This window comes from Aptenodytes forsteri, unplaced genomic scaffold (genome assembly GCF_000699145.1).
Source record: "Aptenodytes forsteri isolate BGI_AS27 unplaced genomic scaffold, ASM69914v1 Scaffold123, whole genome shotgun sequence".
Taxonomy (NCBI): domain Eukaryota; kingdom Metazoa; phylum Chordata; class Aves; order Sphenisciformes; family Spheniscidae; genus Aptenodytes; species Aptenodytes forsteri.
The window spans coordinates 2,732,138-2,753,782 of NW_008794408.1; the positions used below are offsets into that span (position 1 = coordinate 2,732,138).

At 41.6% G+C, this 21,645-nt stretch overlaps 1 protein-coding gene across 1 annotated transcript in view; it reads right to left on the minus strand.

The window, feature by feature from the left end:
- Positions 1-21,645, minus strand: part of CLYBL (citrate lyase beta like) — a 115,305-nt gene that overhangs the window by 27,073 nt on the left and 66,587 nt on the right. The window contains exon 4 of the mRNA XM_009288480.1: positions 1,399-1,587. Coding sequence (XP_009286755.1) covers positions 1,399-1,587 — 189 coding nt within the window. The remainder of the gene's footprint in view (positions 1-1,398; positions 1,588-21,645) is intronic.

Here is a 21,645-nt window from a genome sequence, read left to right on the forward strand (position 1 = left end):
GGGGGTACGTGGGGGGGGAAATAAACAGCTTCTGGGAGGCTGAAAAATCACGCCGGGGTGAATTTTGGGAGGATTGGGAAAAGAAGGCAGCGGCGTTGAGCGGAGCGCGCTCTTTGTGTGCAAAGGTTGGGCAAAGTGAGAGGGAAGCAAAAGGCGGACAATGAGGCAGAAGTTGTTGGGGCTGGCTTGTTTTCCATGACGGAAATCAAAGTTAGCGAGAGGGAAGGTGGGAGGGGGCGAGGGGACAAAGAGCCCCTGCCTCCCACCTCCCCGCAAAACCTACTTGGTGGCAGCAAGGGCCCTGCCATTTTGGAAGCATGAATATTCATTACTGACAAGTTACGTCTAACACTTACATGGCTGTAAACCCTGAGAGGTATACTCCGGTTAATTTAATTAAATGTTGGTGGAAGGGGACGGTGTACCTTCCATCACGAGCGGAGGAGGCCGAAGGGGCAGTCCCACGGAACGGACGGGGCTCGCCACGTACCCAACGCATTTGCTCAGTTGTACGCTCACGCCTGATCTTAACGGTTTGATCAAGGTTAGATGCTGAGATTAAAATAGATCCCAATACATCTGCCTGCCTTTCATCACAGCTTGCACGCGTGCTAGTTGCTCGGCTAGCGGTTTGCAAAAATATAGAAGTGAATAATTAAGCATTATTCCTTTACTGGCATGTTACAGAAATAATGGTATATCTAAACAAACGTCCCCCTTTTCTTGACAATTAAAACAATTATAGCATAATTAGGCCTATTTCAAAGTTTTCTTAAGTAATTTGACATGGCAACCATTTACATTTCAGGTTTTTATTGGCTGAAAAGTCAGTTGTGAAACACAAACACACCTGTCAGCAATTAAAAAGGAAGAAATAGAGAACTGCTCAGGAAATAATATCTGTGCTAATTAAAAACACTAGTTAAAAGCTTCCTGTTTGTTTCTCCAGTTGCCCCAAGGAGTGACCTTCCCCCCAACCAATTTTTTCATATGTCGCTAACATGGTTTCCCCATCTCCTGCTTGCAATGTATGTAACTAAGGCACACGGACGTAGACAGTCATTTTGCATGTTAGGGTATTTAGAAAAGAGATAGATATTTATGCCTCTGTTTTTGATAAGATACTCTGACATCAGTATTGGTTCTTCGTTGACCGCAGGAGAGAGAAATCTGGTTTTCTTTATAAATGCAAGGTGTTTCACGTATGCTTTTTGTATAGCACGTCTTACACACGTTTAAACAGATGCATTTCCCAATTACATTAGCTAGCAATGACATTATATGGTACTTGCAACCTTCCTCATAACTCAGAGCCATTCATCTCTATGCCTGTGTGAACTTGGCCCAACAGCTTCAGTCGAAAGCTACTGTGTTGCTGGTAAACAGGTAGCTACTCACCCATCTTATTTCTTCCACGTTTTCAACCTTTGGCAGCATCATGCTTGAAGGAAGGGTCTTGGACTGCAAAAGCACCTCTAGATCTTCTCCTGCAAGACCGCTGGACACGGAGTTTATCCTAACACACTTTTCAGCACAGCCAAAGTCAAACTCTTCAAGGGTTTTCACAACTGTCAGTCTTGCTTCTCTCTACAATATATATGTATTTAAAGGCACAAGAAAAGAAAAAGAAAGCTTATTTTCTATTGACAGAAAAGTGCACTGAGCAGAAAACTTGTTGAAACGATGTGGGGGAAAAGCTAGACAGCCAGTATATTGGTGTCCCCAAAATGTCTGTCACTCCTGGACTTTTATTGAAGCAGTCATCACCAGCACCTCGCAATTTTACCTTCCTCGTTTCTTTATAACTGGTAAATAAAATGCTCGGGTTTTATGTCTAAGTATTTCTACACCATCACTTGTAGAAAACATGACTTTTGTGTCCACTATTGCTGAACAAGTCTAACAAACACAAATCTTTATACTAACCACAATGTGTTGCACTAACCCACTGCACTCACAAAACCGGCATGTTAATAAATTTGCATAAACCAATTCATTTTTGTAATTAATCTCTGTATTTTAGCCTGTGCTAAAATAGCCTGGACATCAGAAAGCACTGAGGTACATATAATTCTTTGGTTTTGCTATATAAATCTTCCTTTTCTCCCTGTATCCAAAGCATATTAAAGCCCGTAGTAGAGTTCACAACTCGCATGTGAAAACACCACCAAAATAACTTGTAGATTTTTCTTGAACCATGTAAAAAGCTATTCTCCCACTGGCACAAAATAAAATCTCCAAAGACACGCGCTTCCCCTGGCCGTTCGCTATTTTTGTGAATGTAAATTTACAAATCTGTTTAATATTTGATTTGCATGAAGAATACTTGTATGCTTTTCTGAAATGAAATGCGTTTCTTGGCCTGGAGAAGAAGAGGGGAGGGAGACGGAGGGTGCTGGGCTCCCTGCTTCCTGCCAACTGCGGTTTCAACCCCAAATTCCTTCCAGTCGCCAACAGCCCCTAACAAATTTGCATTGTCAAAATGCACACTTATCAAAAGTCATTTCATTTGTGAAGAGTTTTTATGGGGCTAATAAAACTTTAAAGCTCCTGACTCACGGAGGTTCAGGAATGACTTTAACAATATGCAGTCGCTGGATAGAGATGCTTTTCAAGAAAACAGGCAAACTCAAGGGGCAAAAAAAAAAAAAAAATCATCAAAGTTAATATCCAGGCTAATACCAATCAGCAAGACAGCACATGACAGTCGATTTAAACCAGACGGATGCAAATCTCTGCCGGCGAGAGGGGCAGAGACGGTTTCCCAATGTGGTCTGAGTTAAACAGTGTGAGGGAACAGTAGCTTACAGTTGTCAGGTCCGATCAGAACAGGGTCTCCCAGGCCAGTTTAAGACAGGTCTGCAGTGTACTGATTTACAGGGCTGGGATGCCCGATAATTAGGGTAAGTTTAGAGAAAAGCAAGTGGTGGCTCTAACTGGTTAAAAGGAAGGAATAATGAAGCAGAAAGTTAATGAAATCTGAAGCGAGCAGCCTTCAGCTTGGGGCTACTAGTCGTGCTTCTCCGAAGGTTGGGAGCATATGCCAGTTAATCGGACAGACGGGAACAAGGCGCACATGTACGCATCCCAGTGCTGCGATCAAGGGGCACGTTCAGAGGTAATCTCTGGAAAATACAACCCGAAACGTTCGAACCGCTGTGAATGGACTCTGGCTGGGGCCATTAGGAAAGCCACACAAAGATGCATGCAGTTTACTACAAACACGTCCAGCTGGAAGACAGCTCCGGCGCGCAGCCGTCTGAAATGGTTCTTCTGAATTAGGTAAACCGAACCATATGATGCCATTACTGGGTAACACAAATCCCCTGTGTTTTCCTTCTCCGATCAGGGGTAACAGGTTTCTAGGGCTGGGCCGAAAGCTTCTGGATATGATGCAGAAGGGTGGCTTAAAAACATGCTCCAAACCAATTTATGCTTTTAATTAAAGTCAGATTATCACCGTTTCAGCACACACTGATCCAATTTGCAAAAGAAAGATCTCCCCAAATTATCCGCTAAGGCAGCATCCAATTCCAACTGAAGGCACATCTCTAGCGAACTTGCAGCCTAATTCATTATGATTTTTTTCATATTATAATAATGAGCAGTAGACCGTCTCATTAGCTATTTTCCTCCTCAGGCTGCAAACTCCCTTCCCAAAAAAGACAGATCGTGTCTTTCTAGGTATATTTCCATACAAAACACTTATTAACAGGCTGTTGCTGTTATCAATTTACATAAACTAAATGTGCAGCCCTCTGGTACGTATCCCAAAAATAACCAACAACTTCACTGAATTTATACCAACCAACAAACATGGGGAGGGGGTTGTTGTTTTTTCCCATATTTTAATAGAAAATATGTTGCTATGTTAGTTAACACGCCCATGCCATCTGTTGGGTTGAGAATTGATGCATTTTCTTAGAACCACTACGTTTTAGATCTGTCTGCCTAGATACCCCAGGAATGGAAACGTTTCCCTTCCATGACAGAATACTTCTAGTCACTATAGTTTTCACATCAGGATTTATGTTTTTAATTGTGGGACAAACTGAGAGGACCTGGTTGCCAAAGTCGGAGCTCGTGAGGGGTTGACTCGGTGCCTACCCTTCCTCCAACAGGGAAAATCCCAACGATGTTAGTGGGGTATATCAGATCCCCACGCAGGCTTCCAATAAAACATTTCATGGGTAAATAAAAAAATGTACTAAACCCTCTGACTAAATGTACTAAAAACATGGATGAAAGGGAGAGGCTTTTCTGCCTCATTACACAGTGTAATGTAGATGCTATTCTTATTGTAGGATCCATGAGAAAAGCTATAATTTTAAGCTAGGTAAACTACTTCAACATTGTAATAGTAGAGAAAAAAGTAGTTCTTGATAGAATAAGGTCTTTATAGGAGTAGAAGCAAGAATAGACACATTTTCCAAACTGTATGTAAAGTCCCTGCCAAGAATGGTCAAACTAGAATTTTTAAGGAAAGGTGAAAAAAATGATTGACCCTGTTCTTCACACAAGAACTACAACATCAGATAATACTCTGCCATGACTGAAGAGCTGATAAAGAAATAAACCTGATTGTTACATAAATGATTCCATCCCCAGGTAGCTTGTGACGGTGGTATCCCCACTGGGTCTTGTTCGGTCCAACATGGGTTGGACCGAACAAGAGAGAAAGACAACAGAGAGCTTCCATGGTAAACAGTGATATTATTAAAATATGCTAAATTTGCAACTCGTGCTGGAAAACCCACTGGAAAAAAAAACGTTGGTCAGGGTGGCTACTTTAGCATCCCTTCTGTCTGACTCGGAGGAGGACACGGGAGGATGTTCATTACCACGCGCAGCTACGTCAGCTGGAGAAGATAAAGGTTTCAGTGACGCAGCATCGCTGACAAATCCACCGCCACCCAGACACACAGACACTGAAATTAAAGACGGGAATACGCGTGTTGCCGGCTCGATTGGCACCCATTAAACCTAATAACTAACCATCCTCACGAGTTCCTAGCTCTGAATTATCAAATCTGCAAAGAAAACAACATCCGTCCACTTTTACACTCCAGTGGAAGAGGTGGTCCCTCGCGGCGGGGCTGCGCAGTCTTGCCATCTGGAGAATAAATCGAGTGTGAAGTACAGTATAGTTTGGGACCAAGCTCCGTGGCGGCAGCCCAGCAGTTAGTTCATTAGTCCCAAACTTGCGGGGATTAGTGCGGTATAGCTCTACTGTCGGATGGGATCAGGCAGGCAGAGCACGAGACTCGGGGAAGGGGGTGGTGGCGAAGAAGGAGCCCCTCGGGCTTATTTATAAAACTACATAGTATAAGCGCACCTAAATAGGTGCCTTTGGTGACAGTATTATCATAGTCTCCTACCAGCTGAATCAGTACCTTTCCTTCTTTTCTTTTTTTTTTTTCCTTTCTTCTTTCCCCCTTTTTTTCCCTCTTTATGTCAAGACATAGAAATTTCCACTTTGAAACAGAAGGAGTGCCACAGAGCTGGAAGCTCAGCCACCCACTCACCCCGGACACAATGTTAATACAGCAATAACGAAACAGATTAACAGATTAATTTTGGGGACTGCAACAGCAGACAGAAAAATGGCGTTTTCTTCTTTCTTTTCAAACTGGTACGATACCCCACAAACCAGTTTTCCAGCACTGTGATTTCTAGACCTGCCTGATTTTGGGGACAAAATGTCTGGTTTGCTTTTTCTTTCTTGCCTAGTCTTACCCCCTTTTTTTTTTCCTCAAGACCTTCAGGTCTTAATGTAAAGATAGTGGGTATACTTAAGGATACGTTTATGTGTAGATCTCATCCTGTTAACATCTTTTGGTAATAATTCTTCATATGGAAATGTAAATATATGATGTGCTAAAATGGCAGGCCAGAATCTATCATCCTCATTGCCATAATAAGTTTGCATGTTTCAAATGGCAGAGGAAAAATTAATTACTATAATCACAATTCAAATTATTTTTTGTGACAGGTCTGACATGGTAAAAACATACAATTATGTGTTAATGTTACTTCCCTGGAGTGGTTTGTTTACAGGACTTGTCATTGCTGAATCTTTTGTCACTTACATTAGTGCATACCCTACGAATGCATCTCTCAAATAAGATTTTGCAGAAGCGCACATATATTGTATACCCACAGCGTTTTTTGGGCAAAATTGAGTTTCTGCAGAGGGAAAGCCTCACATTTTTTACACGCTTAATTCTCCGTCAGTGAGGTGATGCCATACAGAATCATACTTCATTTAGTTTCAAATTCACAGATGAGATTAGCAAGAGAAAAGACAAATTACATTTGTTTTTAAGGAAACAAAGAGAACCGTAAGCGTGGAGCAGAGTGTTTCTGAGAACAGGAGGCTCCTGGTTCACGAGACCTGCCTTCTACCTTACATGCATCAGGTACTTGTGAGAATAAATCTTTGAAATGGCAAATACTTATTTCTAGTTAGTCTTGTTAGACTGAAAAACTGCTGTAAAATATGCATACATCACAAAGCCTTCAGGAAGCTGCTATTAAATCATTTCTTTTAGTTACCTTTGAACAGATAATCAGCTGAGGAGTTTTTAAAGACTTAGGAAGTTTTAAAACACATTTTCTTTTGGTGCAACAGGGAACATGCCAAACCCACCATGTAATCCTAAAGGAAAGAAGGGGCAGGAATGGGGAGGAGGAGGGAGAATAAGGCCTCCGTCATGCCTGTCGGTGTTTCTCCTCTGCCGTTCAGGCAAACGCACGTTTTAGAGCACTGCAAGATTCTCATTTTTCCGCTGCTCTTTCCTGAAATTGTTGAATTCTTTCTTTAATAATTATGTGGTCTATTCAAGCCCTTTCTTTTTCTATACCAACCTCTTCACTTTTCTGAAAGAGAGATTCTTCATGACACAATGAATCATCTAACTCTGTGCATCTCTAGCATCTGCTGCTTTTCTCTGCTCTGCTAGTTGTCTTTACATGCAGTACATGGTCTAGCAACACTAAAATGAAGCAAACTTTGGTGGCCAGCATTATGAACTAAGCTGCAATTTAATTATGCTCTGCTGAGGAATCTTAATTTCTTTGCCCATTTTCCTAGAAGTTTTATTTAAGGTCTAGGAATGCATCAGTGCACCTATCAACAATATTTAACCTGTATTTTTAAGGGACAAGATCTCTTAAAGGTGTTTATGAATAGCTGGGAGCTGCTTGCTGCCACGTAAGCTTAGCAAGCCTCTCCCTTCCTCTACCAGCGTGGCCAATGTGGATCCTGAAGATATTAGGTGGGGTCTATCCAACCTCATCAGAGTTGGACAATTTCCATATGTGACGGTCGGGTGATGTCCTGGCTTGAGATGCTGTGAACGTGGGGAACCAGAGAAGAACCCGAGGTCCACCCAGCTGGCAGTGCAGGACCCAGGGCCCATGAATCCCCATAAAGCTTTACGGGTGCTCAGCTATGTAAGCACTACATTTCTGCTGAGCCGGGGTATCCGAGCATGTGTATATTAGTGCAAGAGCAAGACATTTCACAAGTTGTGTTTAAGATATTTTTCCGACTTGCATGTATCTCACAGAAATGTAAATAGAGGCCAGTAGGCTGCTAGAATGAACTGGCACATAGAAGCATTCATGTAATATGAGGACTTAGCATAAATATCTCTGTAGCAAAAATAATACCGCATGGGGGGTGTGTGTATATACATAAACACAGAGACAGGCTTATACCTTAAGACTATGTGTACAGAAATATTTCAAAAGGCTTTTTAATGACAGATCTATATACAACAGCTTCAATAAAAGAAAATTTTGTTCATGTACGTAGGCAGCTATTCTTCTGTCTGCCAACTTTTATAAACACTTACAAAAGAGATGTAAACAACCTTTCAATTAAGACAAATCAAGCTAACACTAATTTAAGCTGGCTGCAAGATGTAGTCTTTTTACTTTTTTTCCCTGGCTTTCTGAGGATGCTTTTGGTTTTGTGACAGATTAGCATCACAAATGAAAATTCTTTAGAAGCATTAGTGTTAATTAGTCTTCCTGGACAGTCCGAATGAGCTGCTGCACAATGAAATGAGACCACAAAATATTCAATCTGATGTATCAATTAAAAAAAAAAAGGCTATACATTTCTTTCATCCGGCAGAAGAATTTAACTCTGTTATGGTTATTTTTTATTTAAAAATATTCTAGCTTAAGATATATTTTCTTGGCATGATGTAATAAATTATTATGGAAAATGTGTACATTCAGGCATCCATTTTTTATTTTTATAAATGTAAATAAATTTAAAATAAATAATTTTTTTATAAATGCAACTTTTTGTTAATGCTGATAATGAAATACATTGCTGTCTGTCAAAAGTACATCTGCTTTAACAAGTTATCAACCCCTGTTCAGCAGCTGATTTCAGGTGTGGTGATTCTAAGTGAGATATGGATCAAACGTTTTGAAGATCGGCAAATGGGTACCATCAGAAGTGCCGTTTAATTACTGCCTCAATTATTTAATAAATTATTTGGAAAAAAATAATTAAAGCCAAACGAGGTAGACGTTAAACAGTGTGCAAAGTTAAAGGCAAGCTAAAGGCAAATAAAAGTTTATCAGAAAGAAAACTACTGGCCAGAGGCTTAGGCCTGCTTGTACCAAAGGAGCCAGCGTCCCAAGCTGCTCAGAAGCCCCTGGGAACGAAGAAGGCATTAAGAAAAATCAGGCCAGCTGTGCCATGGCTTCATTAATCCTTCGTCTTTTCTGGAAGAAACTTTTCCCAGTCTACCCATAGTCTCAATGAAACTAGGTGTTTCAAAGAGAGAACTTGGGACAACTGTGCATGTTTTTTGGTATTGTGCAAATACTGATTAACAGCTCTTACCTCAGTTTTCGTAAAGTGCTTTATCTGCATTGGTAAATCAGCAAGTTAATATTCTGTAATGTGATCAAAATCGCACAGAATTCCCCAAGTCCAAGCGTTTACAGGTCATGCCCACATTAAAATCGTACTTGTGCAAAAAAGCTCTCATCTCATCCTTTCCAACTTACATTTTAAAGTCAAGTGGTGTCACCTTGTAGATGCATGTGTTTCCATGCAATGGGTTTAGCATGGGATTTATGACACCAGCTGGTCACTCAGGTGTCATACGCTGAGCAAGGCACCCCCAGGAAGTCCTCCCACCAGGTGGGTTCTTGCACCATCTAGAAGAGGACTTCTTAAAACTTCTCATCTCACAGGCAGCTTTTTAAAGCAGAGATTATCTCATGCAGTCCTGCGCTCCTTTGTGAGATCATGTGATTAATTTCAATTTCTGTTTATGTACCCTCTGAGAAAATGTGTACCATCAGATAACTCAGCTCCCAGCTTCATCTGAAGGTCTTGGGCCCCACCTGCCCACAAGGCACAACTGCTCATTTACAACCAGACTCTCCTTTGGGGTAGTGAATCATCTATTTCCTCCAAACCAAACCAAAGGTGTGGTTTTAGAGATGGGTCTCTGCAGGCATCACGCACAAACAGCAGTATGGGTTGGACTGCACCAAGTTCAGCTGCCTCCACCCTGCTCAGTCCTGTGACGCTGCTCCAGCAAGGCCTGTGTACCTTCAGACACTCACACGTGCCATCTTGCCATGCCCCAGGGCATGCAACGCATACCCTCAGCTAAAGGTTAAAAAACCCCATGTTGATATGGCACACTGCTCACATTATTTCAGCTGCTGGAACTGAAGAAAAACCACCCAGAAAAACAATCATACTGTAGGTCCATCAAAGCCCCACTGTGTGTCACGGGGAGACCCAGACCCATGTGCTACGTATCCGTCACTGCAGTCAGTCTGCTCTAGACATTTGCTCCTATGCATGTGGACATGAGCCCCTCTGCCTCACTAGGCGAGGGCACCAGGGATCTCTCCTTGGATCAGGTGCATTTAGCATTGTAGAAGTATCCTATAATTGCAGTAATTACTTCCATGGGAGAATAATGTTAGGAGAGCATGAATGTAATTTTAGATGTTTTTAAGTTTAGAAGCTTTAAAGAAGAAGATGCCAGGAGCACTGCATAGATAGCTCTCCACGGGGTCAACACAGGAAACTTTGATCTAACAAGCTTCGCACTAAATTGACACAACTCTTGCCTTCCTGCAAAGAAAACTTGTTTTATACATGTATTTCTCAGTCAGTGCTTACCTTAACAAAGACCCATCTCACTATGCTGGATTCTGCCAGAAATCCTTCTTTCTCTACCAGAAGGGCTTCCTTCTGATAGAGATCCCACTTGGATGGGTGCCTGGGGTGAGTCAAGGAACCCAAACATCCCACTCCACCCCAAATGCAGGTTTTAGCACCTCCTGTAGGCAACATTTTCTCAGATGCTCCTAATGACGTGACGAAGCCCGTTACAGCTAGATGTTCACTCTTGGCAGAGTCCCTGAAGGATGGGCAGCAGTACAAAAGCAACTGCACCCCCTTCTTTCCACCCCCACCCCCCCGAAGTGGGAGAGGGGAAACAGCACCAGAATGCCATGTCCCACATGTCCCTGCATAGACAGTGACTAGCTGAGGCAGGAACTGAGCCCTCATATATAAAATAAGATCAACTCTATGACTCATGTACTCATGGCAAGGAGTAAGGACCTTTTAGAAATGACTTCACTTGTTTTCTGTGGTCTAAACCAAATCTGACAACATGAATTTTTCCCTGCCGAGACCTATGATCAGGGTTAAAGGAACTGAGATTTTTCTCCAGTTTGGAAGTGGGCCCTGAGGAAGTGGTCAACTCTCCAATCCTATGGTTGTAGTACGGTGTTTGTACATCACCGATAGATGTATTGTACTGGTACAATATAATACACATCTTTATAGACATGTAGAGAAGAAATCTTAATTGTTTATTAGTGTTCTTCAAAACCTTTTTAAGTTACTCATTTAGATATTCCTGATTGCAGTGGAACAAATTACTGGAACTTGTGACATTTCCTTCCCTAAGCTTTTCTTCAGCTGTATTTTTTTCCTGATGAAATAAACTATTTTTAATGCTAGGTTGACTGAGAAGGTGATCCTTAGTGGGGCTTCTGGAATATCTGTAAAGTTTAAAGTAAGGTTGGTGCATATTCCCCAATAAAAGGATAAGATAAATCAATGTATGTTTATTTCTGCAAGATCTAAGCAGTTTCTAACCTCTTCTGCTTATTCCCACTCCATGCCCCTTTTTTTTTCTCCACGCAAGCATTTCCAATGCAACTGTTTCTCAAGCCAAGATGCAAACTGGATCACTGAAGCAATCACATTAGAAAAACTCAGGTTTATTTTATTTCTGGGTGGGAGAGTAAGATTTTTTTTTTAACCCAGACCATTTCAGCAGTCCCGTTTACAGCATGGCCGTACAAACAATTGCATCACTGCAAGCAAGGGGCTTGCAAAGGATGACAATAGGCAGCCGGGAAGGGCAACATGGGAAGAGGAACTTCTTGAGCCGTTTTTGTTTTTTCCACCAGGGCCAACCAGCAAAGTACCCATCATTTCACTGGTTTTGTGCTAATGAGGAGAGTAGCAGGTACGAGTCAAGCAAATGCCTGCATCCCAAAACAACCATCACTATGATCCCCCATTCTTACATCCATATGTACTTACCCATAACGTTACCTCAGCATAACTGATCAGGGCATCTGGAAGCAGGGCACCGTGTTAAATCATCAATTCCTTGACCAACACAACTTTTGCCTTCAGTTAGGTTGCTCCCTTCATAACATTTTTCTAGGCCTGAACATGAGGGCTCCTCCACGTGTGGTTCCCGTTACCTACTGTTAGAGCTGTCCAAGTCCAAATCCGACATGGATTTAATCTATTTCAAGCAGTCTGCCAGGCTTTAAGCTCAAATTCTTTACGTCTGGCTTATCAGGTATTTTCTCTCACTTTTTAGACAATGACTCTGCCAAAGGCAATGTCAATAAAAGACTAATAAGATGGGTTCAGCTTTGGACCATTTCTTAACACATATAATAAATGCTGGGGCCAGCCTGGACCCTGCCTTTGTACCGATTTAACTACTTTGAATTTAGTTAACACCAATAACATTAAGTTGATGCTAAACTTTGACATGCATCTGTTCGCCAAAGTGCTGCTAGCAGTATAATTTATTTTCTTGTGTGAATGAACTACATGGACAATCAGGATTTTATAGCAGTATAATTGCATTCATACAGTACTGCTGCTTTGGTTTTGTCATATTAATTCTAAACCAACAGTGATAAAATGGAATTCAGTATTCACAAGTTTGACACCCATTAAATACCATTTTTGTTCATGGTATCCCAACTTGCTTTTTGTTGTGTGACTGTCTGGTCTAAATATGTATTTAACAATTTTTTGTCACTTTGACTTGATATGAATCTCCTTCTTGATCTGAATGAAGGACTGCCAAAAGAGATTCATGAAAATGTGTCCTATTTACCTAACAAACTCTTTTTAAGGAAAGCTGTTCTGCTTTACTTGCTAAACATGTTTACACCTTTTGACTGCCATGGTAATAATGTGTTTTGTACTGAGACCAGAAGGTAGTTTTTCCCCCAAAGCACTCAGAGATGTCTTCTCCAGCCAGAATACCCACTCCCATCACCTGCATCAGGTGCAGGTTAACCCTGGTGGGACTTAGGTGATGCTCCCTTCCCTTTCCTTGGCAGTGGCTGCTCCCTCCGCTGCCAGCTTGCCACTGAGCATCGTGTCTGTCTGGCAGCCACCCCTACAACCTTTGAAAGCTCCCCGGCTCCGTTTGCTCCTTCCAGCTGGGCACCGAGGCACTGTCCCCGCCAGCGTGTTTGTGGCGCTTGTGCTGGTGTGTGGTTATGCTGCTGGACACAGCCGGCCGTTCAGGTCCTCTGCTAGTTAAGGTGTCTTTGCTTTCACTTGGGATGGGGCTGTGGCCGGTGCAGTCCAAGGTGGTCCTCACACCACTTGTCAAGGGTTTGCTCTACACCTAGAGAACTTCACTTATTTTCTGAGGGCAAATACACAGTGACATCAGTGCTGTTCAGCTTTATCTGTCGGCGAATTCCCTACCTATTTCTCTCTCGACTCTTTCATTTGACACGCAATCGTCAATAAACTTCCTAGGAAGTCTCCTCTTTAGAGGTAGTAGGTTTCTGCAGAACAGGTGCAGGAACAAATCTGTTGTCCCCCTTGAGCACACTGGACTATTCCAATGTCTGAGGGTGCTGTATCAGGTAAAACAGTACCAGAAAACTGTTGTAAAATGTGTATCTTGCCAAAGTCTCTTTCTTTTCTGGTTCCTCATTCAATCTATCACCTTCCCCAGTGGGCTTCGCACAGAGTCACAGAATCACAGGATGGCTGAGGTTGGAAGGGACCTCTGGAGGTCATCTTGTCCAACCTCCTTGCTCAAGCAGGGCCACCCAGAGCTGGTTGCCAGGACTGCGTCCAAACGGCTTTTGAATATCTCCAAGGATGGAGACGCCACAACCTCTGGGTAGCCTGTGCCAGTGCTCGGTCACCCTCACAGTGACAAAGTGTTTCCTGATGTTCAGAGGGAACCTCCTGTGTTTCAGTTTGTGCCCATTGCCTCTGGTCCTGTCACTGGGCACCACTGAGCAGGGCCCGGCTTCCTCCTCTTTGCACCCTCCCTTCAGGTATTTATATAAATTGATGAGCTCCCACCTCCCCCCCGAGCCTTCTCTTCTCCAGGCTAAACAGTCCCAGCTCTCTCAACCTTTCCTCACAGGAGAGGTGCTCCAGTCCCTTCATCATCCCTGCAGCCCCTCGCTGGACTCTCTCCAGTATGTCCATGGCTCTCGTGTACTGAGACCTCTGGCATTCTCTTCCAAATGATTCACAAGGTTTAGAATTCCTCTCTGCTATTTGTCAGAAGTCTTTGAGCATGTTAAAACTGACTACTTCTTTTTTTATTTTTGAAAAATGTTAAGGTCCATTTTAAAAAAATTACTGGTATTCAGCACTCCAGTTTATTTATTAATATTATTTTTAAAAAAATTCCTATGTCCCTTCATGCTCTCGGCATCACCTTTTCCAATACAATTCTCGTTTCCAACTGAGTGATTTGATCTTTGCTTTAAGATAATTTTTCATCTGTTGCTTATTTGGCTTTATTTCTTCTTGACCAGGTTTCACAGCTTCAGATTCTGTGTTGGCAGTTTCTTGGCCAGTCTTCCTTTCCTGTTGACCAGATATAATCTCTGCCAGTATGGAAGCTAAGTCTTCTATCGCTGGCCAAGCAAGAATCAATCATGCTGAATCTTACTAATATAAACCTACACTTAACATAAATGTAATCCTCTTGGGAATTATCATCCACTCTAACATAAACTTTGACACATTTTATGAATGCTTATGAATATTAATTAATGATTCTAGCCCACTTACATGCATGTTTGAAAATAGATGACTATCAGGATAATTAAAATAGCAAGACAAGAGTAGCAAAATGGCTTCAGTCTAACAGCCATATAAATGTATATATTTAAGAACACCGCTTCTGCCCGTGTTTCTCAGGACAGGTCGCTGTTCGACTCCATATGCATGTGGACCTACTTTCCGGCTATTCTAGTTTCACATCTATATTGCAGAATCACTGTAGAGCCACAGGCAGGTTGAACCCCATTGTCCTCTAGACCATTCAGGCTTAGCACAAATGCACGAGCTAGCGACGAGAGCTTTCACTCAGCCAATTCTGTGTGCCCAGAAGTTCAGCTCAGCTTTTTCATCCTGAACAATGGGGAAGCAAGGGGGATAGCCTAATATTTTATCCTCTGTTTTGCCTACGTAGTCTTTGTCCACCAGCGGTTTGCAGCATTAAAGGCAAACCTCTTGCATGTAACAGCTTTCAAAAAGCCTTCCTCCTGTAGACTGTAGGAAATGATGAGTTAAAGTCACTGTTTGCTGTTATCCTAATCTTTTTTTCAAATGAAGATGCCTTTTCTATCATCTATGTAACTCGCTCTGCTCCTTCTGTGTCTTCCCACGCCGTGGCACGCTCTCTGGGTCGAATACAGGACAAAATTCAGAAAATTTGTTCCTCTGCTGTCCTGTCTCCCAAGGATCATCCTCTCCCTTCAAGCTTTGCTTGTACTTTTTCCACTGCTCCTAGTCAAACAAGTTATTGAAATGTTTTTGTTTGTTTTTTGCTGTTTCCCTCCCTCCCTTCAGTCGGTGTTTGTAAAGCATTTAACACTACACCAGGCGGGTTAATTTACTGCACTGGTAAAACAGGCTATTTGGAGTGTCTTGCAACACTGACATGTTTTCAGCTTGAAAATCAGATGTCTCCATCCCAAAGGAAAGAATTCTTGCCAAAGCTTTGTTTATATCGATGCCAGGTGCAATCTGGCCCAACAGTGGTAATGACATATGAACACTAAACAGTTTGTAAAAAGCATGCTTCAAAATGAAATCTGAATCCTATATATAAAGACCCAGGTAAGAGTCTTACTAGGAATTTGCCTGGTGTAGGAAAGTATTTCTTTGTAGAAACATTAATTTGGCTTCTGGGCTCCCTTTAGTGTTATTAGTGGCTTCTGATTTCAATTTTTTCATTACAGATTGTTTTTCTTTTGCTTCTGGTAGAGTTTTCAAAGCCACAGGTTTATTGTGTAGAAATATTTTAACAAAAATTACTGTAATTACTGTATTTAATACTTCATTTTGTACATGGCTCTTGCATGTATGATTAACAAAAGAAACCTTTCCTCTTTTTGCCTCGCAGAGAGCAACCCTGATTGGGTGAAAATTAGAAATACCGCGATGCAATGCATACTGCTGCACCTCTTGAAAGGGAATTGGCAGAATTGAATTGCATCCTCTTCTTCTTAGACAAGTTCAAAATAGGCTTTCATCCCTAAAGGAGATTTTTTGGTTACTGCTGGCTACACAGAGGGAAAAAAGATGTTAAACCTGTATGAGAGTCCTGACCCTTAGATTAAGTAACTCCCTGCCCATAATGTGAAAGCATCAGAAACTCTGGTAGGCTGCAACTTGCATCTGTTTGTCAGCTCTGTGATGGTCGTATCCTCAGCATCTTTTGCAAACTTACTGTCAGATAAAACTGTGGAAAACAACAGTGGATTGACACACTGAGGGGTTTTTAAAATATGCCCAGATTTTCTTTGCAAATCTGTATTAAATTGACACTCCCACTAAATCAGCGGCGATTTACATCAAGATCTGGCCCTTAAAAATCAATGGCATTTATGTAGTGCTCAGATTCTTTTCTCTTCAGAGGGGCAATGTTAAAACCAAACACCCATTGCTGCTGTTGAGTATGTGTACTGCTGTAAAGAAGGTGCTCAGTGTGATCTACATATCATACAGGCATAGAGCAAATCATTTGCCCATAGAGTAAACCAAACAAAAGCCGGGAGAACAACAGCAATAAGAGACTATTTGACAAAAAGCTATTCATGTGTGCAACCCATTACCTCACCACATACCTAAGCCTGAGCCAGTGGCTTTGGGTTTTGTCTTAAGGAGAAATCCGAGGAAATTTTCAGGATGCCTTTCCCATGCGTTTGAAGTAAAATCATGAGATCAGTATGCCTTTAAAATGAGAGATAAACCGCTTAACACTTTAACTCAAACTTCAGAAATCATGATTCTTGAATCAGTGCCTCAGCAGAAAAGGAAAGACTCAGATTTGCAGATGGCAAGTTGCTTGCTGCAATCTGAAAGGGTCTATACTATAATGGCAAAAAATATGACTATATACACTTTCTTCCTCTGTCCATCTGCCACTGTTATAGTCTAGTGTGGGGGTGATTTTATTTAAATTTGGACTGTTTGCAGGCTGATTTCTCATTTCTGGAATCATTAGGTTTGTCACAAAAAGATAAATAAATTTTAAAAAAAAAATGCTGCCTTGGTGCTGTGTGACTTAAATAGTGAAATCATTGCAATAGACTCCCACTGAAGAAATCTACATACATCTGCTGCTGGTCTGCGTGGTATCTCATCCAGTGACTGTCTATGCACATCTCTACATGGAGGGTCTGGGAATCTTTACAACGCTTGTAAGTATTTTCTGAAACGGAAGATGCAGAATAATGGCAATGACCAGACAGACCAAGAATAAAAGAAGAGAAATACATTAATAATAGAAAATGAGTAATGCAAATGGATATTTCATTAAAGGTCATAGGAAGAGTCATCTTGTTTTACTCACTTATTATTCACCTTCATCCAGGAAAATTATACACTAGCTTGCCACGGTTTTCCCCCGCACTCATTTTGTAAGGAAAAATGTCAGTGGACAGAGGTATGTATTTATCAAGACACAGAGACATTGAAAAGCTGTCAGGAACCATGACTGCAAACATCAGATCATTCACCTTTCCCCTTGCTCAAGAATAGGACATACAGATGGATTTTTTTTTTTTTCCCCCAGAGGGACTGGATTTGCCTAGAAGCAGCTTTTGTGCCTTCTGCCATCAGACCCTCATCCTTGCAGGGACCACTTGGTGAACCTGCCTCCCGGAGCGGTGGTCCTCATGGACAAATCCTCCCGGCCCAGGCTGGTCCCCTGCGCTACCCTCATGCCTTTGGGCTCCCAGCAGCGCTGACGCACCAAGGAGTTGTCCCCACTGCTCTGCTGCGTCACCCCCCGGTACACCCCGCTCCCCAGAAGGCAAGCTGGCGGCTGCAGGGAACGGGAGCAGCTGGCCAAAGCTGCCAGCTCTGCCAGGCTGATGGCAAAGGAATTGCAGCAAAATGGCAAAGGAATTGCAGCAAATAATAGAAATTGGCTCCTTAACATGTTACGTTTTTAAAATGGCCTGTGATGTTACAGGATGCACACAGTGGTTTTAGGGCTTGTAGGTCAGTAGCTCAGGGGCTCTGAAAAATTAATATCTGAAGGCAGACTTTTAAAGGGTTCACTTTAAATAGCGTATTCTATGAAAATGAGAAAATACCAAACTAAAATTATTAGAGAACGTTGATTCCCCTCTCTTTTGCACTGTGGAAGGAGTATCAGTGTGCAAGCTGGAAACTCAAGACCATCAAGAGAGTAAAGATTTTGGATCTGTGTTTTGTGCAAGCTGGAAGAAAACGAGGCAGCTGCCAGTAAGGTTTCATCCTGCTTTGAGACCCATGGCAACTCCACTAGTGAAGGGGGAAGACGAGTTTGGCCCATTGCTCGGCAGCACCTTGCAAGGTATACATCTGGGTATAAGTCATCTTCCCGGTCTAAATAGTGGCCCACCTTATATATTTTTGGCTTTTTTTCCTCTTTTTCCTTTAAAATTTCAAAGGAACTTTGATTTTGTTATAGCTTGCATTCAATATTGCCCTCCATCGAAATGTTATTGATATAATACAGCTTACATGTTGTTCTAAAGGCAATGAAAACAGCATTAAAGAGCATTGAAGAGCATTATCTGCTGTGGATCTGAAAATATACAAAAATTAATGTATTTCTTTAACTGAAGAAAATGAATAGGCAGGAGATATTTTGTTACACGGTTCTGAAATTAGGATCTTTGTCTAAAGCTGATGTAAAAAATAAATGGGTTTTAAGCTATGTAGGATTTAAACTATCTAGCATCTTTGTCACTTATTCTGTGTCAAGTGGGTGCAGACTGCAGCGATTCTGATAAGGAGGCTTTTCACATTCACTTCTAGCAGTAGTAACCCAAGACGCGGAGGGGGGTGAAGAACAAGGGTCATATTTATAATCTGGAATGCTGCAAAATGTATCTCTTCAAGTTTTCAGCTGAACAGAGATATTTATCTTAACAAGATCTAATTAGACCTAATTTCCATAGCATATAAATTATTTTCTTCATTAGAGTAGCTAATGCCATGTTCAGATATCATGGCAATCAAGCTTGCGACTTCTGGAAAAACTGGTTAGAAGGCTTAGTATTAAGTGTGTTTCCAACTGTGAAATTTATCCTTCCGAGCAATGCCTCCCAGTTTACTCACTTTGTTCCAGGATTCTCCGCAGCATATGGCCACTGGAACCCATTAAATAACACGAAGTAAGACAAAGTCAGCGATGAGTCAAAAATAGCTGCACTAGTGAATCGCCTTTCAAAATTCTGTCTCTAACAAGAAAAATAATGAAGAATAAGACATGCAATTAGAAGAAATTAAGGTCAATTTTCAAGCCGGGTTGCCTACGTGATGGTTTCAAAACCCACGTTAGGCACCTCAAATAAAAGCAGTCTGATTGAACACCTGCAGCTCTTGGCAATGCACTCGCACATATAAGGGAGCCAGGCAATTCTTTACACAAAGTCTCTACCTCTCGGTTTTATTTTCCCCATTACCTAAAACTCCTAAAAGTCCAGGTCTAATTGCTAGGTTTGATACGTTCCTTTCTCCTCCTAAGGAAGATACCCAGTGTTTCCAGCGCGTGGCCATATGTGTGCCATATACTTGTTGGACAAGTCCCATTTGCTCAGCAGGAGAGTGAAGGCACTTTTTTTAGTACAGGAGCTTGTCACAATATATTTGGATTCCTCGCATCCAGCCTGAGTCATCTAAAAGTTAGGTGTCTGCTCCAAGTTTTTTCCTAGAGTTTTTTTACAGTCAATAGTAAGAGGTCGGTATATCTGGAGGGAGATTTATCTTCTCCTAGACTAGCTGCCTAAGGCATAGAGATGATTTGTCCTTTGGAGGCACCCAGCTCCCTTGGCTGAACGCACAGGCAGCCTCGGCAGCTAGTTGAGACAAAGCACCTTCTTCCTAGAGAGCTACAACAGGCAGGATGAGTCTCACCTCAGTGTTTTGGGGGCTGGTGTCCCAGATGAGACACGCAACGTTTTGCTAATATGAAAGGTCTAACTATAGACCTTTGCTGCTGTAAGAGTATCACACTAACAGTGGATCGTCAGGATGAGCTCAATGTACGGTTACACCGACACGTTGCACGGCTGAGAGCAGGGAGATGCTTTCATTCACAGCTATACCTTAACCAAACACTAGCCAACTACGTTTATCTCCTCTCATTTAAAATACACCCAGTGCTCTGAACGGTTGCGTCTCAAATGAGGCATAGGAAACGTGCAAGTTTCTGAATAAATCGAATTCTTTATTTGATGCATTTCGAAGCTTTGTAGTTATTATTATTTGGTTACTTTTGTATCCAACTCCCTTCATTTGCAAGTAAAAAGATGCTTCATCTGGGCATCCAAATAGTATATTCAAACAAAATATCCCAGGAAATAAACAACTGTGCTCTTCTGACCTGCGTTGTGAACAATAAAAAGTTATCTAGAGTCCACCGGCTGTACGTACTGTATCTGTCCCCTTATACCTAAGCATATCTATGGATTTAATGGGCATATTCAGGTATAACGCAGATCAGAATCTGGCCACATAACTCCTAATTGATTTAAAATTATATGGATGGTAATGGTGCCAGAAGACAATTTAGTTTGCTCTCTTTCATACTGAGCTGAAGTTGTTTGGTTTTCTTAAAAGAAATAAAACTGATAATTGTCACTACAGTAAGTAAATATGTCTGAATACATGCAGAAAGCAGATCTATTGGGTAAGAAGGTTACAGAATCTCATTTTGTGGTCCATCTGCTCCCTCTTTGCTTCCCAAGCCAACAGACACTAATCTGGGATGAAGAAACTGACAGGACATGGGGGAGGAGTAGACGGTCATGATTCCGACTTGTTTCAGCTTTTTGATATATGTGCTCATGCCATTGTGATATAATTGAGTGAAAATAATGCAGTGGAGTCAGGAGGACAATTAGAACAATTATGTATTACAGCAGCATTTTACTGTTCAAGACTTTCTCATAATTTCAGTGCAATTTATATATTTTACCTCTAAGCCCCGAACGCTCAAAATTAATGTTCAAGGGTAAAAAGCTGCATTGCTGGAAAAGATTGTTAAGCAGATAATAAGCTGAAATAAACAGTAAAATAATCAGATTGAGCTAAGAAAAGTGTCCAGGGTACTCCTGTTGGAATTTTTTTTTGTTCTAATTTGCATCTGTGCTGATGGTCTTGAAGAAAATGTGAACATCACCCCAATAAAAATTTCCTAGCGACCCTAACGTGAAAAAAAATCAAAAGCAGTTCAAGAGGATGAGAACTAAATACAAAAGAGCTAAGGATAAAAACAAAATTCAAAGCCACGGACCGTCAGTGAGAAAGACAAAGCAGAAGCGGCAGCGGGGCCAACCAGGGACGGCAAATGAGAAAGGGACGTGCTGTGTGACAGTGCAGCAGTGAAAAAACAGCCAACGGAGCTCTATCATGCCACCTCCATCTCTGTGCAGCTCTGCAACAACAGTACTGCCAGCCTTTAGTTATTTTTAATTCGGGGCACTTGGTCATCAGAAAGACCATAATAAATAGAAGCATGTTTGTATGGAAGCAAGTAGGAGCAAGGTAAAAAAGAGAGATGAAAAGAGATAAACACGTATTGTTTGGCTTAACTGTGATTAAGACGCAAGGCAAATAATTTAAGCATGTTAACACTCCACTGAAAGCGCTAAGTTCTTGAATGCAGTAAAAGAGAAGTATCACTAGCATTTGGGATAAGTACCATGAAGAAATTACAAAAAAATAAAGCCGTTGTCAGTGGGAAAGTGTGTCTAATGGTTAAAGCACCTAATCCAAGATTTAAAAATCATTTTGACCATGCGCTGCGAAGCGCTGACACAGTGTAAGGT